Consider the following 27,294-nt stretch of genomic DNA (forward strand, 5'->3'; position numbering starts at 1 on the left):
GGGGATTCCTTTTAATGTCAAACATAGCAGCTGGGAAACAAAGTTTTCCCAGAATCACAGTGTACTTACTGCATTCTGTTTAAACATGATCTTGATAGCAATTATTAACATCTATTTCCAGAAATTTCAGGGATGTAATTTTAAAAAATCAATTGCTTAGTGCTATTACCATAAATGAGTTTGATCAGTGTTTCTTTGTGTGTGGTAGATGAGACTACTCAGTCAAGACTTTTCTCCCCCTGGCTGACACAAATTAGATCTTAAACAGGTGAAGAAGTGGAGGCCTTGCATACAGCACCAGTCTTTAAATGCTCGTTTCACTCCCCTCACTGTGAGCATCTTTCAGAGCTGCATTCAGGACCAGTACATTTGGATTTGGAAAGATAGTCAAGAATGGTGCCCTGGTAGAGGCATGGTCTGTTGGCAGGAACAGCAGTAGCTTGGATGTACCTGTTGTTACTTCACCAACTAGACGGGCTACTGGAGGTGGTGGAGCTGGGTGGGCCCGAGCAGTTTGAATGGAATTATAGAAGGTTGTCTTGCCTTTAGCTCAAGGTTATGTTCCTTTTTCTTGCATTCTTTTTCCATTTAACTCCCACTAATGACATGGAGAAAACCTGCTGGATGTAATAAAATGGTTTGTTTGCCAGTGTTCTTGGTTAGCTTTAAGATAATTGACTCAGGGTGCATTTCCTTAGATAAAATGTGAAGTAGTTTATGTGAATCGGCACCCATATTCCATTCTCAGAAGTCAGAGGAAGTCAGACTTGAGACAGCCCCTAGAAATCATAAAAACCGGGGCTTCCATTTCACATCTGCAAAGCAGAGAGGTGCCATGCTTTCCTAAGACCATACAATTGGATCTCTAAGCTCCCAGCCCCAGGCTCTTTCCAGTGAGATATCCAGCCTCCATGGCAGGGTCCCAGACTCTTCATTAAGTTTCCAATAAGTAGATATTTTTATTATGAGTAATGCTGAGAAAAAGAAATCAGATAAGTAACATTTTCAAGAGCTACTTATTTTTGCTAAAAGCAGAATCATTAAATTCTCTGGATCAAGTAATCTTTATATATCATCTCAAATAACAGGCACAGTTCTCAACTTCCTTGCATCATGAAAAATTATAGTTTTCTTGTGCTTCATCAACTTTGGATTGGATGGTAAAATAAGGATGTGGCCTCCACAGACAAGTTGGAGTTCAACAGGTTGTTTTCATTAGATACATGATTGCTCTGGATTTTCACAAATGAGTTTAGCCTGAGGTCATTCTGGCAATTTATGGTGACCTCTACATTTGTAGAAGCAGGTTATTTGTAAAGATGTCCTGTTGCTGCCTCATGATAAATGATTATGGGAAGGATAATTAGCCATTAGACAATGTAGGGCGAGGGAGAGAGCAACTAGTTTCCTTTCTGAATACACTCTTTAGATTCAATATAAAGGAGGCTGGTTATCTGTAAACACCACTCAAAACTTAATGGCTTAACATAATGACCTCTACTTACATCCTGAGTCTACAGTTTGGGTGGGGCTTATTTGGGATATCTCATCTCATCTCCGCTCCACTCAGTTTAGTGCCACTGGAGGGCTGGCACTAGCTGATGGCTCCCTCCCTCATGGGTCTGATGGTTGATGGTGACTGTTGGCGGAGACTTTCACTAGAGCTGTGGCCAGAGAACCTCTATGTAGCCTCTCCTGTAGTTGGCCTGAGCTTCCTCAAAATGTGGTGTCCACATTCCAAGGACAAGTGTCTTGAGAGACAGGCATAAGCCACCCCACCTTTTATGACACAGTCTTGGAAGTCATGAAGTGTCTCTTCTACCATACTCTGTTTGTCAAGGCAGTTACAAAGAGAAGGGAAATAGGCACCACCTCTTGATGGGGCATAGCAGGCTTCTGAAGAGGATCTGGGGCCAGAAATACTGCTGTGATCCTTTTTGGAAAATCCAATCTGTCACAGAGACTGTTATCTCTTACTTAATTAGAGAAGCTAATAATGTGACACTGACCTGACAGAACCTTATGATGCTTTTTTAATGTTGCCTCACAAATGAGAATGAATCAGGGTAGGTAAGGCAATATGAGGGTGAGAACAAGTGGTGGTGTGGTGAAGAATGCTACATGATGTAACCCAGCTGTGTTTGCAGCTGTAGGACTTCCTAGTGAATCACCAAAGATTTCGCTTATGTCCTGGAACACACAAGATGACCATCTGCCAGTTAATGTCCACCCAGGATATCTTCCTCAGACCGCAGCTTTTCACTAGGGTCTCTTGAACTGTGCCTGGACTGTATCCAGTTCTGCCATGGTTTACACCTGTACTACATTCAGTTAAAAAGCTCTAAAACAGAGAGAGCCTGTGTGATACCTAAATGTGTTTGGGACCCTGGATTTTCTTTATTTTTTTTAATAGTTGTATTGAGGTATAGTTGACACATAATAAATTGTGTATATTTGAAGCTTACAATTTGATAACTTGACATACATATACATATATGTCACATATATTCACCTGTGAAAACTATCATCACATGATAGACATACCGTTACCAAGAAAATTTCCTTGTGCCTCTTTGTACTCCCGTTATCCTGATTCCCCCCAACGTCCCCCAGCCCTGCATACCCACTGATCTGCTGTTGCTTTATATTGTTTGTATTTGTTATAATTTTATACAAATATAATCATGATCTGTACAATTTTAGGGGAGTTCTGGCTCCTTTCACTTAGCACATTGAGATTCATTCATGTCATTGTGTGTAACCATAGCTCACTGTAGCTCATTTCCTTTTTTTCCAAGTGTTAGTCCATTTTTTGGGTACACCACAGTTAGTAAGCCATTCAGCTGTTGATGGACATTTGGGTTATTTCCATTTATTGCTTATTGTAAGTAAAACTCCTGTGAACATTCACATGCAGGTGTTTGTATGGTGTCTTAGTTTGGGCTACTGTAACAAAGCACCAAAGCCTGAGTTGCTTCTAAACAACAGAAATTTGAGGCCGAGCACAGTGGCTGACGCCCGTGATCCCAGCACTTGGGAGGCCGAGATGGGTAGATCACCTGAGGTCAGGAGTTAAAGACCAGCCTGGCCAACATGGCAAAACCCTGTCTCTACAAAAAAAAAAATACAAAAATTACTGGGCATGGTGGTGTGTGCCTGTTATCCCAGCTACTCAGGAGGCTAAGGCAGGAGAATCGCTTGGACCTGGGAGGCAGAGGTTGTAGTGAGCAGAGATCGCGTTATTGTACTCTAGCCTGGCCTAGACTCCGTCTCAAAAAAAAAAAAAAAAAAAAAAAAATTATTTCTCACAGGCCTAGAGGCTAGAAAACTGAGATCAGGATGCTAGCATGGTGGGATTCTTGTGAGGGCATCTTCCAGGTTGCACACTACTGTCTTATGTCTTCACATGGTAGAAATAAAGAGAATGAGAGAGCTGTTTGGGGTCCCCTTTGAAAGCACACTAATCCCGTTCATGGGGACTCTACCCTCATGACCTCGTTACTTCCCAAAGAACCCCACCTCCCTATATTATCTTATTGGGGGTTAGGATTTCAATATAAGAATTTGGGGAAACAGGAATATGCAGTCCATTGCATATGCGTATGGACATCTGAAAAGTGGACTAGCCAGATCATGTGGTAGGTCGAACATTTTCAGAAGCTGCCCAACTGTCTTGCAGACTCGCTCTACCCTGTCACTTTACCACCAGCAGTGAAGGAGAATTCCAGTCCTTCAAATGCTTGCCAAGACCATGTGGTCGGCCTCTAGATATTCAAAAGGTGTGTAGTACTGTTTTATATTTTTAATTTTGCTGTTGCCTAATAACTAATGGTGTTGAGCATCTTTCCACATGCTTACTTGCCACCTTATATCTTACTTGTTTTTTTTTTTTTGTTTTGGGGGATTTTTTTTTTTAAGACAGGGTCTCACTCTGTCACCCAGGCTATAGTGCAGTGGTGCAAACATAGCTCACTGCATCCTTGAACTCCTGGTCTGAATCGACCCTCCTATCTCAGCCTCCCAAGTAGCTGAGACTACAGGCATGTACAACCATACCTAGCTAACTTTTGTATTTTTGTGGAGACAGGGTTTCGTCATGTTGCCCAGGCTGGCATCAAACTCCTAGGCTCAAGTGATTTGCTTACCTCAGCCTCCCAAAGTACTAGGATTACAGGCGTGAGCCACCACACCTGGCCAGAAATTCGTAATTTTAATACCGTGCAATTTATACATTTTCTTTTATGAAGCATGCATGTTTTTGTGTTGCAAATAAGAAGAAATGTTTGCATAACCCAAGATCATGACAGCTTTCTCCTGAAAGTTTTATAATTTTTATACGTTTGAGTCTCTGCTCCATTTTTAGTTCATTTCCAAATATGATGTGTGAGGTATGGATTGAGGTGAACTTTTTGGCCTGTAGACTTAAGTTGGGAAGATTGCATGTGATAGAGTGAAGGATTTAAGAGCACCTTGAAGACAGTCAGTCACACTGACATATACAAGATGCCCCGTAATACCCGAGAGGGAATGAGGGTCAAGGAAGAGGATATGTCTTCTCCAAGGAGGGATGTTTCATCAGGGTCGATGACAGCTGCTCCAGAAAAGACAGAGGAAGAAGAGCAGGTTTGTTTAAGAAACATTTTCTTGGATTGCAAAGGAAAGGATTTGGGGATCCAACTTTTTATCTCAGTACTCTTCAGAGAAAATAATTTTTTTTTTTTTGTCTTTTTTTGAGACAGAGTCTTGCTCTGTCGCCCAAGCTGGAGGTCAGTGGCATGATATCAGCTCACTGCAACCTCCGCCTCCCAGGTTGAAGCAGTTCTCATGCCTCAGCCTTCCAAGAAGCTGGGATCACAGGCATGCACCACCACGCCTGGCTAATTTTTTTGTATTTTTAGTAGAAACAGGGTTTTACCACGTTGGCCAGGCTTGGCTCAAACTCCTGGCCTCAAGCAATCCACCACACCTGGCCCAGAGAAAATATGGAGGAAAAAAAGCCTTTTATCTTCTTGGGCTAGATGTTAGATTTCAAGTCATCAAGTAAGGCAAGATTCTGCTCTTGGCCTTGGTGTCAAGTGACAGAGTGATTCTTTGGGTTCATACCTGCTGCAGGGGACTGTCAGTGGATACATCTTTGTAATGCTAGCTCTCTCCTTCAGGCATCTAAACTTGTGGAAATTATTCTTTTTATGCTCTAAATCAGTCATGAAATACATATTTGACACTTGCTGTACACAATCAGAGAGGTAAATATAAGGAGGAATAGAATGCAGTCTAGACCATGACCTTGCCCTCAAATAACTTATTTTTTTGAGTCTCACTCTGTCACCCAGGCTGGAGTAGATTGGTGCAATCTCTCAGCCCACTGCAGCCTCTGCTTCCTGGGTTCAAGTGATTCTTCTGCCTCAGCCTCCTGAGTAGCTGAGATTATAGATACCTGCCACCATGCCCAGCTAATTTTTGTATTTTTAGTAGAGGATGGGGTTTCACCATGTTGGTCAGGCTTGTCTTGAACTCCTGACCTCACGTAGTCCACCTGCTTCAGCCTCCCAAAGTGCTGGGATTACAGGTGTGCCACTGCACCCGGCCTCAAAGATCTTTCAATATTATTTCTGAAACATATTATTATTTCCAGGCCTTTAAAATTATGCCTTTTCCAGGGAATAATTTAACCTTTTCCAGGTTCCAGTTTGTGATTAAAAACACTCATTTACTGTACTGCATGGAAATCCAGTTTCACGTGGCCTCTATACTTCCATTGTGTTCCTACATAAGGTCCTCAGTGCTCTTTATCTGGCTGTACTCTGCTGTTTTTTAGTACAAGAAAACAGCAAGAAAAGCTGGTAACCAACTCGTATGTAAAATAAAAAAAAAAAAAAAATAAGCATGGGGTCAGGAGTAAAGTGCCACGCAGGGCTGCTCTGCTCTTCTTTGGGGTCCTGGTGACAGCCGTGTCAGTCACTTTCTTTCAGTGGTGGTATCTTGTTATTTTTGGTCCAAAATAAAATGTTTTATAGTTTCCCTTCATCATTTATTGCACTAAAGGAAAAGTAAGTAAACTATTGGGCATTGAGTTGAGGGCTCTGGAGAGAGGTACAGGAGTGTGGTACCACAGATGTGTACCTTTTTTAGTTGTTTTGCCAGTTTCCGTCTGCCAAAACAGTACCTAGTAGATGTAGAAACTAATACACTGACAGATTGAAAAGAATGCTTCAGTTCCTGCTGTAAGCAATAAAATAAGTTCATCGTAAGGTGAGCACACTATATTGAGCATCTCTTTCCTGATATCATTTCCTTCCTAAGCTACTGCAAGACCATGGGGCATTTCACATCCAGGCTGCTGTACGCAGATGGCCTGGATGCCCCAGGTCAGACTAAATGCATTGCCTGTAATTTCAGAAATAGGAAGCGTTGTGCCAGGGAAGACCAGTCGTCCTTCTAGGCCCCCATTCAGTCTCAGCCAGTGTCAGGTGCTTGGAGGGTAAGCAGGGTGGGTGATACTCCTCTGAAATACTAGTACCAAGAGAATAATGATACATTCAGAAAGTGCATAAGGTTTCACCATCAATGCAGTGGTCTAAATCTTTTTGCCCTGTATTAAATTAATAGTATACTATAGTCTCAGTTTGGTAGTATATCCTTTTTTGTATAAGTTATGTTTTTCAAATAGTAGGTATTTGAATGAGTACAAATACATTCATTTTTTTTTTTTTTTTATTTTTTTTTTTAGTTTGAGACAAAGTCTCACTCTGTCACCCAGGCTGGAGTGCAGTGGCATGATCTTGGCTCACTGCAACCTTCGCCTCCCAGGTTCAGGCAGTTCTCCTGCCTCAGCCTCCTGAGTAGCTGGGATTACAGGCATGCGCCACCATACCCAGCTAATTTTTCATTTTTAGTAGAGACAGGGTTTCACCATGTTGGTCAAGCTGGTCTCAAACTCCTGACCTTGTGATCCGCCCGTCTCGGCCTCCCAAATTGCTGGGATTACAGGCGTGAGCCACTGCGCCCGGCCCCAAATACATTCTTTGCCCATCCTTTCTGGTTTATAAAGTGTCCTCATATTTTTTTTTTAGCAGACCTCATTTTTAGAAATGAAGCATGTTTTTTTCTTTCTCTTTAAATTCTCTGGACTTTGTTTCTGGATGCAGTTTTCTTATACCAATATGTATCCAACAAACCTTTGTTTGCCTGAAGAGTGTGCCAGGTTTACTGTTCAGCACTTGGTCAAGATGAGGCTCACCCCTGAGGAACCTAAGAGAGAGAAGCAGAGTCATATAAGTGTGTAATTGCAGTTCACACCCTGAAGACCTGGTGACAAAATTTTCTCTGGCTGCTTGCAGATTCATCACATCTTCACCTCTGGCCACATGGCAGGATCTCCTGAAATTTGGGGGTACTGTCTAGAAAAAGGGACTCAGGAACCAGCATACCTGTCTTCTGGTGTTCAGAGGCCTCTTCTGGGGCCAGGGGAACAATCTTGTGTTTCACACTTTTGTGTTTCACACTTTTGTGTTGTAGAAACTGTAATTGACACCATCTCAGGGGCAAAGAGCAGGATGGAGGGAGAAGAGGTCAGGATGTGTTGAACTTCAGCTGGAGAGCCTTACAGGTGTCATCTTATTAAATCCTCATTCATTATTTTTTCCACTGTGCATATGAGAAGAGTGAGACTCATACAAGTTAAAACTATGTTCCCACAGTCCTACAGGCGGTACAAAGTGCCACCAACAATTAAAGGACAGATCCATGGGACTCCAAAACCTTGGATGCCTCTGCCATACCTCTCTGCTTTTCCAGTGATCTACAGAGATGTGGCTTTCAAATCAGTATAAAGAATTTCCAAGGACTTAAAATGGAGGAGCAGTTTCCTTGAAGTTTCTTCCTGTAATCACAAGGTTCTAGCATAAAGAGGCTTTTCTCAGAGAAGGCATCTGAACAGGGTCTCTACATAGCCGTGGCTGGTGACACCATTCAGATTTCACTACATTCATCTCTTTGAGCCTGAAGACAGAATTGGTAACATTTGTCCTGAGGACAAATTAAAGAAGGACCCCCTGGATGTTTTGGAAGGCCTACTTTTCTTCCACTCAAACACTCCAGTTCCCCTAAAGAGACTGGGAAAGCTCTTGGGGGTCTGGATGTGGACAAGACTCTGGACCGTTACCTCCCTTCCTCCCTTGCCCAGTCTCTTCCTCAGAGCATGCACAGGGGCAGATCTTGCTTGAGGATTTCCACGAGGGTCTTCTTCAGTTAAGATTGCATTTTAGTGAGTAATATCCTCTGCCAAAGCTAAACTAAATCTGTGGGAAAAGACAGTATTTATTCCTCAGGTGCTAATAAAACTGCTCACAACATGCTCAGAGTTCATTAATCAGCTGTGACCCAGCCAGTGGCTCTTGCCTGACACCCATCTCTGCCTGAAAGCAGTTTCCTAAGTTATCAGAAAGCAGACATCATGATTCCTGTGTGCATCTCCTTCTGGAGGGGTTTATGGGGACACTAATTCCTATCTCTTAGGGTGACATTGGCTGACCTATTTTATTTTTAACTGTCCCTCAAAATAGGTTCATTTGACTAAAAAGAGTTAAAACATATTAAATCCAAAACATATTATTGTACTATAGACTTTGTTTTTGTGAAGCTTCAGTATAGTTGAAACTATATCTGAGAAGTATGCTTGCTACTTTGAGCATATGGGGCAACATGGTCGTGAGTAAATACGGCTGTTTCTGTCACAGAATCAGTGATGGCTTCCCTTTCTTGGGAATAGCCATTTACAGAGGATGACATCTATCAGGTTCCTTTTGCCATACCAGAGGTGCTCAGTTTTTCCTAGTGGTGAAGAAAGCTGACTGATACCCTGTTTCCTACCCTTAGCTGCTGTTTTGTTTTTAAGAAATGTATCTATTTTTGGCCGGGCGCGGTCGCTCAAGCCTGTAATCCCAGCACTTTGGGAGGCCAAGGCGGGTGGATCACGAGGTCAAGAGATCGAGACCATCCTGGTCAACATGGTGAAACCCCGTCTCTACTAAAACTACAAAAAATTAGCTGGGCATGGTGGCACGTGCCTGTAATCCCAGCTACTCAGGAGGCTGAGGCAGGAGAATTGCCTGAACCCGGGAGGCGGAGGTTGCGGTGAGCCGAGATGGCGCCATTGCACTCCAGCCTGGGTAATAAGAGCGAAACTCCGTCTCAAAAAAAAAAAATGTATCTATTTTTAAATTTTTTAAGCAAAGCTATAATAGATTCTCACAGAACTCATGCATCATCTGAGTTTTAATGTAACTTCTCAGTAAACACTCCAGGATAATTTAGTTGGGTATGAGATCCACCTAGTGTATAGAGTTACTGGGCATAAACTACTTCAGAACATCTGGCAGCTTTTTTTATCTGAGTAAAATGTATATAACAAAAATGTACCATTTTATCATTTTTAAATCTACAATTCAGTAGCATTAAGTGCATCTGCAATATGTATTCATCGCCACTACCTAGTTCCAAAATTAGATCATCCCAAATGGAAACCGCCTACCCATTCATCAGTCAGCTCCTTCCCCTTCTCAGCACTAGACAACCACTCGTCTACTTTTTGCCTCTGGATTTGACTACGGATGTTTCATATAAATAGAATCATATAATGTGTGGCCTTTTGTGTTTAACTTTTACTTAGCATCATGTTTCAAGATTTATGCATGTTGTAGCGTATATTTGTACTTCATTCCTTTTTATGGCCAAAAATACTCCATTGTATGGATAGACCACATTTTGTTTATTCATTTGTCAGTTGGTGGGCATTTGGGTTGTTTCCACCTTTTGGCTGTTGTGAATAGCGCTGCTGGGAACGTTCCTGTACAGGTATTTGTTTCAGCATCTGCTTTCAGCTCTTTGAAGTATAGTCGAGGAGTGGGATTGCTGGGTTGTGTGTTAACTCTGTGTTTAACTTACTGAGGAACTGCCAAGCTCTCCCTCAGCAGCGGCATCATTTGCCATTCCCACCAGCGAAATATAAGCGTTCCAGTATCTGCATCCTCACCGCGTTTTTCTTTTCTTTTAAATAGTAGCCATCCCAATGGGTATGAAGTGTCATCTCATTGTGGTTTTGATTTGCATTTCCTTAGTGACTAACCGTGTTGAGCCTTCTTATGTGCTTTTTGGCTATTTGTATATCTTCTTTGGGGAAATGTTCTATTTATGTCCTTTGCTCATTTTTATATTTGGGCAACTGGGTTGTCTTTTCTTTTGTTGATTGAGTTCATGTTTGCTTGTTCTAATGGAAATTTTCAAATATGCACTGAAGTCATGAGAATAGTAAAACAACCCTCCTGTACAAAACCCTAGCGACAAGTCATCAGCACAGGGCTGCTCTTCCCACACCCACCTGGAGGATTCGGAAGCAAACCTCAGCCACTTAATGTCACCACACACTTAGAGCTCACACCTCCCGCTGTATCATGATCAGTTTGCTTGAGTTAAGATCCAAATAGGGTTCTCACATTGCATTTGGAGAATATGTCTCTTTTAGGTCTCTTTCAGTCCGTAAATTGTCTTCTTTTTTTCTTTCAGTTTCTTTTTGAAGGAATGGGATTGATTGTGGATCCTACAGAGAGACCCACGTTTTAGATTCTGTTGGTTCCATCCCCATGCTGTTGTTTGTGGTGTAAACTGGTAGGCAGAGCTGGAGGTTAGATCTGATTCCAGTCCATGTTTTTGGTAGAAACACCTCAGCTGTGGAGTTCTGTCCATTCGCAGCAGGACTGGCTGCCTCTTTCTGAGATGTCACTGTTTCTGATAACAAGGTCAGAAATTCTGGGTAATTCTGTGACTCCTTCCTTCATTAGGCGTCCTCTTTACAGAGAAACCCCTTTGTCAGCTATTCAACTGCCTTGACTATGGTTTGGTCAGCTAGTTCCGTCAGGTGCTTGGTCCTGTCCCTTGATTTTCCAGCTCTCAGGTTCATGAGTGGCTTGCAAGCCAGGCTGGGTGTACCTTTGTGTAGGTATCACCATAAACTCACCAATGTCACATTTTAGATGTGCCACCCCATCGCACTTGCCACCTACCTTCGTTTTTCAAATGGTGAGACTCCCTCTTGGCCGTGGATTCAGATCACCTGGGGACCTTTAAAGAAAATTATGCCCTGACCTGCTCATACCACGTGAATGAACGTCTCTGGGGTGGGGCAAGCATAGGAAAACTCTCTTTGCAGGATTCTGGCACACAGTGAGGATTGAGGGTCCATATTAGATCAAAAGCAAAGATATGCAGGGCCTGTCTCCGGAGGCTGCCAGCTCCACCTCAGCCACCTGTCCTGCCTCCCTTCTTGCTCCCTGTTTACCACATAAGTACCAACACCTGGGCTCCATGATGCACCCAGCAAGACTCTCCCTGAAAATGTGCTGCTTCCCCTCCCTTTCTCTGCCTCTTCCCTCCCTTTTTCTTCTCTCCCCTCCCCTGACCTGGAGCAGAGATTGGCCCATCTTCAAGGAGGAGATGGAACACTGTAGTACCCAGGGCAGCACCCTTAGATCAGCAGCTAGAGGGCCTGGCCAGGTTACCCCGCAGGTACCACCAGCCCCAGGCAGACACCCGTTCATCATTCCCAGGGCCTTCTGGGCCTTCTGACAGCCACTATCTGGAGATAGCAATGAACATTCTCCATAGTTTTTTAACTATGGAGTTTTTTAACTATTCTCTCTTTCTGACCTTATGTCTTCTGCCACCGTACTACACAGGAAAGGAACCCCACCCACATCACTCAGGCTCCCAAACTCTGCCCCATTGTGTAGGGGGGCGCCGTGGGCCAGGGCTTTGTTAGTAACTCATTCCTACCTCACGAGGCTGGGCTGCGATCCCCAAACAGGCTTCATCCGAATGCACTGGGTTGCCGCTCAACAGCGTGGTGTCCTTGTGAGGCTGGAGGATCAGTGACGGACCACCTCTGCCACAGTGTGGACCTGGGGACAGTGCTCTTCATGGCTCATACAGGCATGAGGAAGTGGATGCTTGCGTGTGTCAGCAGAGAGATGAATCAGAGCCTTTGGCTTCTTGCCCTGTGCCCATAAAAATGGCATTTCCTTAAATAGACCAGAACCGTAATAGCTATTTAAAGAGCATGTGGTATTTGGGAGTATGTTTTATGGCCCTTAATTAAAGTTCAAACAAATTAAAACATTTAGCTATTTTATGACATATTTTTAATCTTTTTGTGGAGATTGGTATAATCTCTTAGCTTTCACATCCCACCAGAAGGCCACAAGACAGAAGGCAGGGTCAGATCTTCAGTTGGGGCTTCCGTCCTTGGTCAGGAAGCAGTGAGTGGAAACACTCAGCCAGTCCCTTGGAGGGGCAGGGGTGTCAGGAGTCTTTATGAGGATAGAAAGGACAACAAATGGCAACCGTGAAACAGGCCCCGTCTGTCCACTCTTACATCTCTTAGTCGACGTTTCCTGGTTGAAGGACATGTGCCCTTAGGAGAAAATGGGGCAGAGCTTCTCACTCGCATCTGTGCAGAGGCCATTTTGAACTTCTGTTCCGGCACGTCATCTCTCTTGTTTTGCTAACCCTAATCCAAACATGGAATTATCTTGTAGAATAGAAAAGCTCTAAATTGACCTGAAAAAAACTAAATGCAAAATCTGAATTAATCAGTAAGAAACTTACATTATAATTAGTAGTATGTTTTCTGTCTCTTAAAAAAATTAATTTTTTTCCTTCTTGGATTGGCACAATTGCCTGTGAATAGTGAACAATAGAAATTCCTTCCATTAGTATGCATTTTCCCCCAAATAAGTGTGAGTTTTGGCTTTAAGGATAGTTTACTTTAAAGGGCCCTGTTGGCCTCCACCAGAAGCTGTCGCTGTAGGAGTCAGGACATGAGTGCAGAGTGGAAGGCCCTTGGCCCTCCAGCCCCTCTGCTCTTCAGCAAAGCATGAATGGCCTTCCCTCAGAGGGAAACCCCTGGAAGATAAAGACAGAAAACACCACTTTTACAAAATACAAATGCCATTTCTAGGCAAGCTTTGTGAAATAAACTCATAAGAAGGGATAGCTGTGAAAGTTGTAACACTATTATAGCTCATCTAACTTCGTACTCTGCTGGCTTCTGAAAATTTGATTTGCAAGGCACATGCCCAGAGTCCCAGCTACTTGGGTAGCTGAGGCAGGAGGAACCCTTCAGCCCAGGAGTTCAAGCCTAGCCTGGGCAACCTAGTGAGACTCCCTGCCTTTTTTAAAAAAAACACGCAAACCTGATTTGTGCCTGCGCTTCCCTTTGTTTGCCATTGCTCCTGATGCTTAATGGCAACTCGTGTTTCTAACTGCAGGAGGCTGGAAGTCCTTGTGGCCTCTCTGCATCACTGCTGCATTGACCACTGTCTCCTGACTCAAACACACTCTTCCTTTGTCTTCTGGTTTCTTTCCCCCAGTCCCTGGCCCTTCCCTGTGTCCCATTAAAGGCCACTCTCCTCATGGCCATTAGTTCTGAGGGGCTGGATCCAAGGCCCCTTCTTGCTTATGGTCCACTACAGCCATCCCTAGAGGATCCCACACAGGACTCTGATGACGCCACAATTTGTCTCTCTGCACTGCTCTTGTGACTCACGTGTCAGTGCCACCGAGCACCTTTGGGTATCTCCAAGGTACTTTGAACTTAAGGTGTCAAAAACACACCCCTCATCTGCTCAACACTCACTCCAGTGAACTCTGCCCTTGTGAAGGCCACCACCAGTGTCTGGTTCTGCCCACAGAAGCCAAGGCTGATCCCGAGCACTACATGTGCTCTCCCTCCTCATAGCCAGTCTGTCACCAAGTCTAGTTTTCTTTAGCTGCCAAGTATCTCCGTGGCCCTCCATCTCCCACCCACCATCCCAGTTTAGGCTGATACGAACCTCTGCAGCCACTGCCCAGCCGGCTTCTGACATCCCTCACTGCCCTCCCCCTGCTCCTGGCTGTACTTCTGACCCAGTCCAGCCACACTTCCCTTTAAACCTCTTTGAGCCCTGGCCCATGTCAAGTCCACGTCACACCTGTCCAACAAGACACCCACCCATGAAATCCCAGGGGTAAGGACTCACCGAATGTGCAAATGAGCCCTCAAAAAGAGCAGCCCGTCCCCAGGCCCTCTACCCAGTCGGCCCAGCTGCCTTTTCCCCCAAGCTGTCCCTAGATGTGTGTCCATGGCCACTTCCACCTGTGGATTCCGTGCTGGGGCCACAGATTTTAGGGTGTTGCTGTGTGTCCTGCTCTCCAAGGTGGAGGTCTCCGTTACCATTAGTGGAAGAACACGACTCCAGGGCCTGCATTCTATTTGTATACCAAGCCTGATAAGACCTTTGCAGGCCTGCAGAAAACAAAGCCACACACTGGGCAGCATGGCCCTCCTGTGGTGGAAAGCTCTGCCTCAGGGCATCCAGATGGCTTTGAAACAAGTGATTGTAGAGCATGTTTCCTACCACTGTGTTTTGAGTGAGAACTTCAGCAGTGGGGATATCGAGCTAGTTTGTTATCTTGAGTTCCTCATCCAAACCCCCTTAGAAAGAAGGGGAGAGGGAGGAAAGGAAGGAACCACACACCAAGGCATATGATATTGCTCCATGTGCAGCAAAACGTGGAGTAGTGGAGGCAGGTGGAGGTTTTCAGGTCCCATGTGTAGGGCTGTAGAGGCCCCGCAGGGTCGTGAGGTGTCCCTTATGCTGTGCTGAGGTGCAAGATCCGAAAAATAAAGAGACCAGACGCTGAAGAACTGGCGAAGAGCATCTGGACTTAGGGGGCCACACCACCTGTGAGCGGAGATCAGCGGTGGCCCCCCAATGCCCAAGAGCATCTGTATTTATTGGGTACAAGCAGGGGACAGGGTCGTGAGTGAGGTCATCATCTATAGACTTAGTAATAGGGCATACATAATCACATGAGTTATAAGTGAGGGAACCACCCCATTATGTCACCTGGGCAGAGAGGTGGGCCTGCACAGTAGGGGGTTGTGCCATGCACAGTAGTAGAGTTGTGTACAGAAAAGGGGTCCACCCCCATTAGGTCACCGAGGCAAGGAGGTGGGCTGTGTGCAACAGGAGTCATGCGCAACACTTCTTATCTGGGGGCTGGAGACTTCAAAGGATTTCTAATAGAAGGTTACTTTAAGCTTAATGCAGTGGGAGCTGACAGACTGGTGCTCTTCTCTTAAGATATTTATGGGAGGATTCTTTGAGCTAGCACAGAATGTAGAAAAGACTGACAGGGTGTACAGCCTCAGTGACTGGTCACACCAGAGGGGTTCTTCTTCCTCAGTTACTTCCAGGATCTCAGGCTGGAGGCCTACTTTCCACAGGAACTGGATGCAAGGTACTACACTCCTTTATCAGGAAGAGAGGCACTTGCTCCAAGTCTGCCATACAGCATATGCCCTTTCAGGCAGGGACACCACCGCCTGGATCTTTGGTTCTCGTCCTGGTCTGGCTGTTTTCCCATGTACTGCTTCTGTTCTGTGACTGCTTTAGGCATTCCTCCTACTACAAACTACTATATGGTTATATAGAAGGATTATGTAAATCAGCACCAAATGTGTCAGTACAGCTCTGACTACAATACCTATATGATTGTATAGAAAGATTATCTAGAGCTAAGTAGGCTAGATATATGTAAGCAGTAAGTTACTCTTCAAGCACTAATTCTATAAACTAATATATGATTATATATGAAGGATTATATAAAGGAAACAGCTGAGCAATAACAGTATAAACGTAGATATTCTTCAGGCACTAATTGTGCCTGGGGTCTGGACAGTTCTCCTTCCTCAGTGCCCATAGTGGGTGTTACCCACAACATGGATATGATGAGGGTCAGCAGACTTGTGGCCACGTGCCCAGGTGCAGGGCTCCAGGAAGGAGCAGCCGAGGCACAAAACCCTAAAAAAACCTTACATGAGTAAAGCACATCACAGTTTCAGAAGGGGTCGAAGACTCGTCATCTTGTGTGGGCTGAAATCTGCTTCACTGAAGTCCAAGACAGCCAGGGGCTGTGTGCCCAGGAGGTGTCAGACCTGGCTCAGACCCCTGCTCACAGGCTTCATACTGGTGGTGGTGAGCTGTTTTTATCCAAGGCATAAAAGCTTTAGCTTTTTTCCTCAATTGCCAAGAAAATCCAGGTGACTTTAGCCCTCCTGGGAAGGTAGGGATCATACACTGCAGAGACCAGCAATCCACAGACGGATTCACCTGCCTGTACCTGTTACCACCTTAGAAAGCAACAGAAAATTTAGTTCCAGACTTCATGCAGTTGGAGACAGAACACCAGGCTGCTCCCAGGCTCTTTGTGGGGTCCAGGCACGGAACAGAGGCATGAGGGGCAGACAGCAAGAGGCAGGTCTGGGGGCTGCCTGTAGACATTTGGTGATCCCCCTGGGATCGGGGGAGGAGTGCTCAGTAGGCAGTAGGGAAGATGGGGCAGGAACCCTTGCCCCAACCATCCTGTGAGCAATACCTCACTGTAATTCTCACAGCCACTAGAGCGGTCTGGAAGGAGGCTGAGGCTCCAAGAGGCCAAGCACAGAGCTGGTCTGTGGGATCACTCGCCTATCCCTGTGCTCCCCTGGCAGCCCAGAGCCCTCTGTGGTCTGGGTTTGGGAATAGCTGACGGATTTTGTGATTGGTGGCAGCTGGTAGTAGGTGGAGGAGGCCTCACTGTGTTCTAGTCCCACCTGCAGAACAAGGGTCTTGACTGGGTGAGAAAGGGAGAAGCAAGCCATTTCTCTGGTGATTCCATGTGATTGTGTGTCGTTCCATGTGTTTCCTCTCCAAGCTACTGATCCTGTCATAATATTAATGGGCCGTGATAGCCGTGTGGAGAGAAGCTCCCCACCTTCCTGCCTGTTGTTCTAGTGCCGTGCCTTCCAGAGAACCCAGCTTTTCTTATATTTAGTCAATATGACCTCAGCAGTTAGACTTTTCAGCCTGGAACATTCCAAACCATGCAACTGCTGGTGAGGCTGGAAGCAGAGGGCTGTAGGTTTCTTCCTCACTTCCATGGAGGAACCCCTTTTTCAAAGCCTGGCTCATTCTCCCCACATGGTCTCTTTGGATGGAGGAGGGGGCAGAGCAGTCAGTGGGCACTCAGGCTTCACTTGGGCTCCCTACTCTCTGGCTTCCAGCTTGTCACATAGGGTGCCTTGGAGCCATGTGGGGCAGCCTGGCCTGGCTGCCCTCCAGCTCACCAAGGGTTAAGGGAGCGTTCGTTTGGGCTTTAGTTATATTGATAGGAAATTAATTGTCAGGTACTCAAACATGAACTCCCCTAGCCTGGAACTGAAGGAGCCATTGTTTTCCTCCCAGTTCAGGTCACCGTGGCATGCTTTCTAAATGAAATCTCTCTTCCCGGAGGTTCCAGTTGGGGCGGGGGTGCTGGAGCAGCAGCTTCTTCCCTGGCGGGGTGTTGGGTTTATCTTGAGGAAGCGGAGGGAGAAGGCTTGGGTTCCCACAGCCAGGCGGATGGGACACAGGAGCCTCTGCCTCGAGGCGCCATGTGGCAGTGAGGCCAGGCTCGTCCATGACCCTGCCAGAGCTGCCTGCATTTCAGGGAGCAGAAGGGGCGGCTGTGGCAGGAAGTGAAGGTTTGTTTTCCTCTAGAAGTGATTGTGACCTCTGGGGGCCAAGGGCTGCCATTGGCCTTGCACAGAGCTCCACACTTAGAAGTTTCCTGGCCCCCTCTCCCTGCAAGGATGCCTCTTTCATCAAGCACTTAGTCCCTTAGACTTGGCTCTTTCTTTAGTACCTTTAATAGACTTTTTCCTCTGCATTTTGAACAAGGGGCCTTGCATTTTCATTTTATAGTGGGCCCTGCAAATTATGGAGCAAGTGAGTCCTGGCCCATTCTTCATTTGTCTTGCATACTTAATTCCTGCCTCTTCTCTGCACCCCAATTCTAGACTTACTTAACACTATGGAAAGGTGTAGGAACATAGCATTAGGAACTCTTATCTAGATGCCTAAAGGAAAGCAGGCCATCCTCCTGTGATACACCTCACTTTGAATGATCCCACAGCCCACTCTGTGGCTTGGGTGAGTGTCTTGGCTTCTCAGAACCTCCCCCTCCTTCCAGACTGCTCTGGTGACTGTGAGAGTTAAAGTGAATACTGCTCACAGGATGCTTGGGGCAAGTGTTCCCGTCCCGTCTTCACTGCCGCCTGCCAAGCACTCCTCCCTGGTCCTAGTTACCTCCCTGATGAGCTGCTTTCTGAGATTCAGATGAGATCAAAGATGTGAAGTTGCATGCGTATGCATGTGTTCAGGGGTCTTCAGTCAGCAGTAACTGTCAAGCACTGTTTGCCACAAGGCACCTTCTTCATTAGGTTATCAGAACCCTTTATGGAGTGGTGACTATTAAATCATGGCCAGAGCAGAGAGCCTTGTGGAGGGCGGGCCAGGCCTCTTGGGAATATAGTAGGGCTTACTCTCAGGATTGTGTCTTCATGGCCAGAAAGTGTGAGGACTGCAGCACTGAGGCAGAGGGCATTCTCACCCGGCCCAGGTGTTTGGGAAGGGCTGATGTCAGCGGACGCCTGGCAGCACACACAACAGCCACTACAGGCTTGCTGCCACCTTCCCCTGCAACTCTTGGCAGGTTTGCATTTCCTTGTTCCTTAATCTGGTGACTTTCCTCACAGTTTATAACAGTGTCTCTGGGTCACATCAGAGAAGCTGGAAGCAGCAGATGGTCAGGTTGATGAGAGGAAATGGCCAATGAAAGTAACTCTCGGGGCTGCCGTCCTTGAAGGCCCATGGTTTGCATAGACACTGGAGCGTCCGGGCACGTGCAGTCAGGGGCCAGACAATGCATTTTGATGATGCAGGTGATGAGAAGTCAGCCTCGTGATCCTCCACATGGTCTGCCGCTTTGTAAGTCCAGCTGTGAGGCTGGACTGATGGTCTCCCTCGCAGGGGCGGCCTGCCCAGCCTGCTCTACTCGGGCCCTTGCTGGTTGGATACATCCCTGCAGCTCTGAGCCTGGGTTCCCACGGCCCCCACCTGCCCTTGTCTCTGAGCCACAGGTCCCCGACTTGGTGTTATGTCCTAACAGTATATAAAGAGGGGTCAAGATTCATAAAGTGCTTTGTAAACTTTGTAAGACTATACAGATATAGTTAATAATATAATAATAGTGTTAATATTATCCTGTGAATCACTCATTCCTGGAAGGAGTGTAAAATGTTCCCCACAAGCTGGATGGTTTGCCTTGAATAATAAAATTTGGGCTACCTCAGTCACCTAGGAAGCTGGCTCTTGGTGCAGTTGAAAATGGCATGAAATAAAGAAATGTGGAACAGGGTGGTTGGGCGATGTTCTTTCTCAGCTTGTGATGTCTACAAAAGTGTGTGAATTAGGAAAATTGAAATGTACAGATTCATCTTCATAAGGATTCTTGCAAATAAGGATAAAGGCTGCATGCCAGCTGAATTGCAGAATATTTTATGTGATAAAATATTTTGGGCCAGGTAAGGTGGATCACACCTGTAATCCCAGCACTTTGGGAGGCTAAGGTGGGAGGATCACTTGAGCCCAGGATTTCAAGGCTGCAGTGAGCTGTGATTGTGCCACTGCACTCCAGCCTAAAGAGAGTGAGATCCTGTCTCTTTAAAAAATAGTAATAAGGCCAGGCATGGTGGCTTACACCTGTAATCCCAGCACTTTGGGAGGCCAAGGCAGGCGAATCACCTGAGGTCGGGAGTTCAAGACCAGCCTGACCATTGTGGAGAAACCCTGTCTCTAGTAAAACATACAATATTAGCCGGGCGTGGTGGCGAAGGCCTCTCTTTGTAAGCAACAGCTAATAAGTTAGCAAGATGCCATGTGTTATACCAGGCCCAGGCATGACTACACAGGGGCAGCCATCTACAGTTGGTGGGTGGGACAGGTGGGGGAGTCATAGGCACCAGGTAGCCCTTGGACCTAGCCCCCCACCTGCTATGGTTTCTCCAGAGGCTGCCCTGCCCTGGGTTTGGTTTTGTTTTGAAGGCCGTGCAGCATCTGAGGCCTCCTGCGTCCTTGGCATCTCCTAAGAGGGTCCCAGTGTGTGTTTGTTACATGTTTTTCTTCTTTTCTTCAGAATATTGACATCACAAACTTCAGCAGCAGCTGGAACGATGGGCTGGCCTTCTGTGCCCTCCTGCATACCTATCTGCCCGCCCACATTCCATATCAAGAACTGAACAGCCAGGATAAGGTAGGCCACAGGGGACTAGCTCCTGGCATCTGCCTCATAGGGTTGGAGGACTGAGAACCAAGGGCAGTGCCTGCCATCAGTAGGTCACATGCGACAGTGCTAGCTTGCGATTGCCTTATGCCAGCTGGGTCTTATTCTGGGATCAGGTCATTTATGCTGAGCCTACCAGTCCCTGACCCAACTTGTGTGTAGTATTTGGTTGGTTCAGAATTCCCCAAGTGATATCATTATCGGTGGGTGCAGCCAGTCTTTCCTGAGTGACTACATTTAGGAGGAAGAGCTTCACCAGGAGGGGGCCAAGAAGCCCCCTGAAAGCAAGAGTAGTCAGGCAGTGCTGACCAGGCCAGGCCAGCCTCCTGCCACCTTGGGGAGGGCTGTCACTTCATGACCCATTCTGCATTGTGGGCCTTAGAACTGCAAGAAACACCAACCCTGTGCACTCCCAGGGCATGGTTTGATAGGTTCCATCCAGAGAGCTCCCTGGGGACAGGGTCAGGGAAGAAGCCCTGCCCAGATGGCCGCTGGAGAGGATATAGGCCCACTACCCCCACCCCAGTCCTTTGCTTCCCCATGTCAACCCCCAGCCCTGCAGACAACCCTTGAAGACCCCTGTTGGGGAAGCTCATTGGATGAGCATTCCTAACTAGCTTTGGGGGATATGTATTCAGGTGCCATGGCGTTGGTGCATCAGAAGTGGTATTCTTCGGGAGTGAGGAAGAAACAGGTGTTGGTGGAAGGGAGGGGGGTGGCCAGGGCCTAATGCAGGGTACTTGGTGCAGACACAGAAGCTCAGGCTCCCAAGCATAGGTTTGTTGTGGCACCAGGTGGAGGTGGGTGTTGTCCTTCAGGTGCATCTTTCCCAGGTAGTTGTGGAGGCCATGTGACCTTTCTCCATGCATTGTTCATGCATTGCAGTGACACAGTTTCTTTTACAGAGAAGGAACTTCATGCTGGCTTTCCAGGCAGCTGAAAGTGTTGGCATCAAATCCACACTGGTGAGCCCTTGTCCCCCTGAGTCACTGGCAGGGCCCTCCTTCTGGTTAGGAAGAGTTCAATTCTCTTTAAGCTGAATCCTCGTGGGCCTGGGGTGGTGTGGCTGCCTGTTAAGAGGTGGCTACGGGGTGCTCTGGGGCCAAGGGAGGATCCCATCAAGGGTGGGTACAGATGTGGGATCATGCCTCCTGGCCCCCAGCACTTTAGCTTACGTGAAGCACCCTGAGGATGCCCCCTGAAAGGGTGGGAGGCCTGAGACTGCGGGCCCAGCCAACCTTACGTGGGGAGGCCCCTCACAGTCATCTCTTTCATAAGGGAATCCTCAGGTCAGGAGGAAAATGCCGCTGTCAAAAACAGCATGCCAGCCGGTCCATTTGCCTTGTCTGTCTAGAGGGAGAGGGCAAGGCAGCTCCCAGACAAGGCAGGCGACTCCAGAGGCTGGATAAGAGGCTCCTGCACTTCCTCGCTGGGGCATGGGGAGAGACGTGTAGAAACCCAGCGTGTTCTCAGGCTCTTCAGGCCTCTCATGCTTCTACCTTGCTTAACCTGACTTTCTGGGAGAAAAAGGGTGTCCAAATCCAAAGCCAGCCTTCTGCACCCACTCGGTTTAAGTAAACTGAGTGCTACAGCATTGCATGAGACATACCATCAGGGGATTTTCAAAAAGGGCGGAGCACCCACTGGCCCAGCCAAGCCCCAAACAGTCCTATATGCGGGGCCCCCTAGGGCCACCTCCCCCATCTCCAGTGCCCCCACCCTAACTGGTAGCCACTGGAGGTGCTTTGAGGAAGTGTTCCAACCATGTTCACTCATTAGCGTGTTCGTGCTGCAGGTACATCTACGTTTCCAGAAATGTGCTTTTTGTAGGGTGGTCTCTGTTCAACTGTACAGGGAAAAAATGTGAAATATTTTCCCATTCCTGGACATTTTACAACACGTGTAAACTTCCAATATTTTTAAAAAGTGGACCTTTTTCCCCACCCTAAAAAGCTTCTATAGTCAAAATTCTTGCATTGAACAGACAGGTTTTCTGTTCTCTGCAGCAAGTCACCAAGGGCGCCCTCCTGATCTTGCGTGCTCAGCCGCACGTCCTTTGTTCCCCACCCACGGGAAAGGGAAGGATCTCTCAGGCCAGCCCCTTGGGACACTCCCTGAGCCTTCAGCAGCGGCAGTGTATCACTTTTTGAGGCCTTCTTTTGCATGTTAAAGGCTGTGAGACACTGGAGTGGGGTAGGGGTGGGTCTACAGTTTCCCAAGTTTATTTTCCTAAACCATCAGTTCACTGGTCACAGGCCACTTGGCTCTCTGCAGAGCACAGTTACAGAGCAGCGTCTTGGATGATTTCAGACTGTTGCCCATGGTGAAAGCCATCAGGGTGTTGGTTCTGGGAGCACTTGACAGGGAAATTCTCCTAGGCCAGTGCTTGGGGCTGAGAAGGGCTCTCTAAAGGGCCCCCTCAACGAATGGTTTAAGAAGAGAGGCAGATGGGGGAGGAGGGAGGAAGATCCCCCGTGCCCCCCATACTGGATGAAACCCTTGCAGTCCTGCAGAGCCATGGCAGGGAGCAGAGAGCCACCTTGCTTGTGGCTCTGGGGCAGGGGTGGGTGGCCTGGGGACGATGCTGATGCCCAGGGAGGAAGTGTTCTTGGCCAGACTTTTGAAACGTGTAATTAGGCCCAGAAAATATTTCAGGGCCCCATCCAACCCCAAGAGCCCATGTTGCTGTGGCAGAGCCCAAGGGACAACCTGGAGGTGACCTGCAATTCTAACTGAGCCTCTTCCTTGTCTGTCAGGACATTAATGAAATGGTGCGGACTGAACGGCCCGATTGGCAGAACGTGATGCTGTATGTGACGGCAATCTACAAGTACTTTGAAACCTGAGCATGCCAGGAGGAGCTGCCCCAACAGCGGGGGGACCCTCCACAGTGACCGAGCGACACCAACGCCATTAGCTACACACCCCTGTAAAGCTTCCAGCAACTCTGGGTTGCCCCGCAGCGTATGAGCTTCCAGCTCGGGGCTTCCGTATTGGCAGAACTCAGCTGTGTGGCCCACAGCTCCCGCTGGGGTCCCTCCCACGTGACCCATCCATTCAGGTCATGTGGGCTCAGCACACATCCCACAGGCCAGTGGCTGCCGAAGTTTTCCTTCTGAAGAGAATATTGAACTACACTAGTGCTCCAGGGCACCAAACAAAGAGGGCTGATGCACAGCTCAACTTGGGAAAGGGGATTCAGTTCTGTGGGAAACTCACTGGGGTGGATGAAGGCTCGGTCGTGGCACTTCCTGACTGTTGGCCAGGGTGGGTTCCATGCTGGTGAGAACCCAGAAGGAAAGTCAGCCAGCACCTGGTGTTTCCCAGCGCCCTGGACCTTTCACCATCCTAGTTTGTAGGAGCTTGTCACCACAGATGTGGGTCAGCTGCCCCACATCTGACAGGGGTGTCCTGGCCGACACAATCCAGGCGTTTTCAGCATGAGCTAGGAGAGCATCTAGAGGGTGCGGTGCAGGCACTCCAGGGCTGGGGGTGCTCCTGCTGCACTCCCGCAGCTGGGCTTTCTGACAGGAGGCAGTTGCAGGGTCCCCTTGCCTGGGCTCTGCCACCTGTCTTCCATCCTGGACAGGGTTTGGAGTCCCAGCTCTGGCTTTAGATTTCTTCATCATAAGGAGTTTTTCCAGTTAAGGTTTTTGTTTTGTTATGAGCAATATTGGAAAAAGTTGCTTCTGTTCTCTTAGTACCAAAGTTACATATATAAGCATAGAAATCTAAACACAAGATCTGTACATTAGCATGGTGAGAGCAAGGAATGAAGCAGGAAATAGAAAAGTAAACAACTTTAGGGAGCCCAGGCACTGTCATTACTGTCATTACAGTCACTGAGTCACTTCATCCTCCTAGGCCTGAGTTGAAGAAAGTGCCTTAACTCTTCTTGTGAGGGCAGCCGCTGCCCTCCATGGCCAAGGCGGGACCTCGTTCAGGGCTCGGTGGTCGAGTTGTCTCCCACCACCTTGCTCGCCCTTCCCCAGGTACTGGGTCCGTGCCCCCCACGCCCGCCTTCCCCAGGTACTGGGTCCGTGCCCCCCACGCCCGCCTTCCCCAGGTACTGGGTCCGTGCCCCCCATGCCCGCCTTCCCCAGGTACTGGGTCCATGCCCCCCACGCCCGCCCTCCCCAGGTACTGGGTCCGTGCCCCCCACGCCCGCCTTCCCCAGGTACTGGGTCCGTGCCCCCCACGCCCGCCTTCCCCAGGTACTGGGTCTGTGCCCCACATGCCCGCCTTCCCCAGGTACTGGGTCCATGCTGTTTGAACCAAAGCCTTATTTAAAGGTGGTCACTGGAGATGCTTTCAGGCTGGGACTCAACAGCTCTTTCTGGGAATAGGGATCTCCTGTGTGGTTTGAACGATCTCCAGACAAGACCTGTAGCTTCGGGAGTACAACCGTGTTTGTCATCTGCAGAGCACCACAAGGAAGACCAGCCACCAGTGGAAGCGGGGTCACTGCCCCACAGACTGGATGCAATACGGGGCTTCCAGGAGGCCCAGCCAGCCCAATTGTGGGCTGAGGGGTGTGCATTCAAGCATGGTGTTCTAGACTAGAAGTTTAACATGTCTGCGTAGCCTAGAAGAGTGTGTGGTTATGAAGAAAGGGGCAGTGTGTGTGTGCAGCTGCCAGTACACCGACATCAGATGGCCAGGAGCTGCCCATCAGCCCTGTCCGCGTCAGCCCGGGGGCTCAAGCTGCTGCCGCTGGCTGAACACCCTTTGGTGAAATGCCTGTTTTCAGCTAAGAAAGGAGAAGCCAGGCAAGCAAAGTCACACCACAGAGTATACCAGAGACCCCCCGCAGACAGCTGGGTCAGTCCCCTGTCTGAGTTGTCCTCTTGTTGCTGACGCTCTGTTGATGGCCAGCTCCGCTGTCAGCGTCAGTGACTGATGTTCATATGAGAATTGTTTTTAATTGTTTCTCCACTTAGGTGTCCTCAGCTCCCTCTTGTGCTCTCATTTGCCTTTACAGAGCCGGTCCACCTGTGCAGATCCAGGTGTCTGGTCATGGTTTTGTTTATTTATTGTGTCCTTGGGGGCTGTTTTGCCCTAAGAATGAGGGGATTTCCCCAGGTCTGCAGTTACCAACTTGATCCCTTGCTGGCCATGTGAGCACAGCCCTGGTGCCTCATGGGATGGGGGGGTGGGGGTTCCCGGGATCTTCTGGAGGAAGGTGGCCATGGATGGATGGGCTATATCTGTGTTTTCCCTCTGGGTGTCTCCTGGGTCCAGCGTCAGGCCTTGGGGTCAGCAACAGGGAAAAAGAGGATGGGCACAGGGAGGGCCTGGCCCTGCCTGTCTGGAGACTCTGCTCGGGCCCCTCCCTGGGGAAGGTTTGCATGCAGATCTGCAGGTAAGGGTGCCTTTTGCCTTGTCTAATAGGATCCTTAGAACACTGGGCTTCAACAGTGACTATAGATGGTCACACATGTTTAAAGTGACATTTGGAGATGCTCTCAGTCCTACAGCACCTTTGCCTCTTCTCCTTCAAGCACAAGCTTTACTGCAAAAGGGCCAGTCGCATTTCTATTTCTCTTAATCCCAGGCTTCTGCTGACGATAATTTTAAATGTTCTAGTAAGTATTCTTGAATGTATTAAAATGGCTGAAACAACCAGCTTGGGCTTTTCTAGCTTGCCCTCCCCTCCCTGCCATCCCTCTGACATTGAATAAACCAGAATCTAGCTGCCTCCTGGAGCTGGCTGTATAGAAAAGGGCACCCCTGAGCCAGCCTGTGGCCCCACCCCAAGGCGCACTTCCTCCCATGGGAAGATCCTGACCGGGAGTCCAGGGTGGCCTCCCCTGGGCCACAGTATATCACCATGTGGCTTGGGGCTGTGGGGTGGTGAGCCTTGTAACCCCTGGGGTTCTGTGACAGATGCCAAGACCCCAGAGACCCTGGCAGAGCTGCCCCCAGGAGAGTGGAAGCCCCTGCAAAGCCCAGACACTGCCTTCCCCAGGGACAAGGGAGTATGCCTGGAGGGGTTTTGTTTTTAGGCATGTATCATCTTGGAAATAATTGTCAGGATGTATAAAATAGAGAAGAAAACAATCATGCTACCCAGAGGCAACCAGATACACCTTTTTTTCTATGCATTGTTCTTTTTTTGGTTTTTGTCGATCATGGTTCACCACAGCTTTGACCTTCGGGACTCAAGCAATCCTCCTGCCTCAGCCTCCCGAGTAGCTGGGATTACAGGCATGTGCCACCACACCTGGCTAATTCTGTATGTATAGTAGGATGGGTTTCTCCATTTTGGTACTGACCTCAGGTTATCCGCTCGCCTCAGCCTCCCAAAGTGCTGGGATTACAGGCACGAGCCACCATGCCATATTTTTTTCTTCATTTTTTGTAGAGATAGGTTTTCACCATGTTGCCCAAACTGGTGTTCAAGCAGTCCTCCTCCCTCGGTCTCCTGAGCCTTGGGATTACAGGTGTGAGCCACTACAGTGATTGTGAATACACTGAGCGTGGCCTGGAGAACACTTACTACCTTGCCCAGGTCACATGCAAAAGGGCCCGTGGCAGTGCTATCCTGTACACAAGGGCCTGTGGTGAGCGCCCTTCCCAGGCGGAGACTCCCCGAGGTTGGGGGCCCAGCAACTGCCTTGCCCCTAAGTAATCCAGGAGCTGAGTTGTGACCTGCAGGTGCTCAGGCTCACTGGGGTTGGCAGCAGGCAACAGCTGTAAAGCCGGGGGCTGGGTGTGGAAGGACAGGCAAGACCGGGCTTGGACTCAGCTCCCCCTTGCTCAGCAGCCACAGTGCTGTGTCCTCTGCCATGTAGAGGGGGTTCTGCCCTAGTGGCTAGCGAGCATCCGGGGAGCCTGCAGGGCGGGTCTGGTGTGCAGCGGCCACGAATTAGCAGGGGTCTGCCCTGCCTACCAGTGCACCTAAACCTCGCCCAGCCAGCACAGGTCCCTTAGCTGCTGCCCCCAGGTGGGGCGGTCACTCCTAGATCTGTTCCTCCCACCTGCAGTTCAGCTGCCTTATGCTGACTAGGGTGGCCCTGAGCCGATCCTTCTGTAGCTGAGTTACTGACCTGCTGG

The 27,294-nt window shown here is 48.2% G+C and overlaps 1 protein-coding gene across 5 annotated transcripts in view; it reads left to right on the forward strand.

The window, feature by feature from the left end:
- The window catches only part of SPECC1L (sperm antigen with calponin homology and coiled-coil domains 1 like), a 152,452-nt gene extending 126,146 nt beyond the window's left edge, over nt 1–26,306 (forward strand). For 2 of the 5 annotated variants that reach the window (XM_032256621.1, XM_032256620.1), the window contains 3 exons: nt 20,092–20,208; nt 21,144–21,203; nt 22,995–26,306. In XM_032256621.1, the coding sequence (XP_032112512.1) occupies nt 20,092–20,208; nt 21,144–21,203; nt 22,995–23,084 (267 nt within the window). In that variant the 3' untranslated portion in view covers nt 23,085–26,306. The remainder of the gene's footprint in view (nt 1–20,091; nt 20,209–21,143; nt 21,204–22,994) is intronic. The other 3 variants (XR_004262237.1, XR_004262238.1, XM_032256619.1) reach the window with 3 other exon arrangements.
- The last annotated feature ends 988 nt before the right edge of the window (nt 26,307–27,294 follow it).

Source organism: Sapajus apella, unplaced genomic scaffold (assembly GCF_009761245.1).
Source record: "Sapajus apella isolate SASKATOON/1434 unplaced genomic scaffold, GSC_monkey_1.0 scaffold95, whole genome shotgun sequence".
Classification (NCBI taxonomy): domain Eukaryota; kingdom Metazoa; phylum Chordata; class Mammalia; order Primates; family Cebidae; genus Sapajus; species Sapajus apella.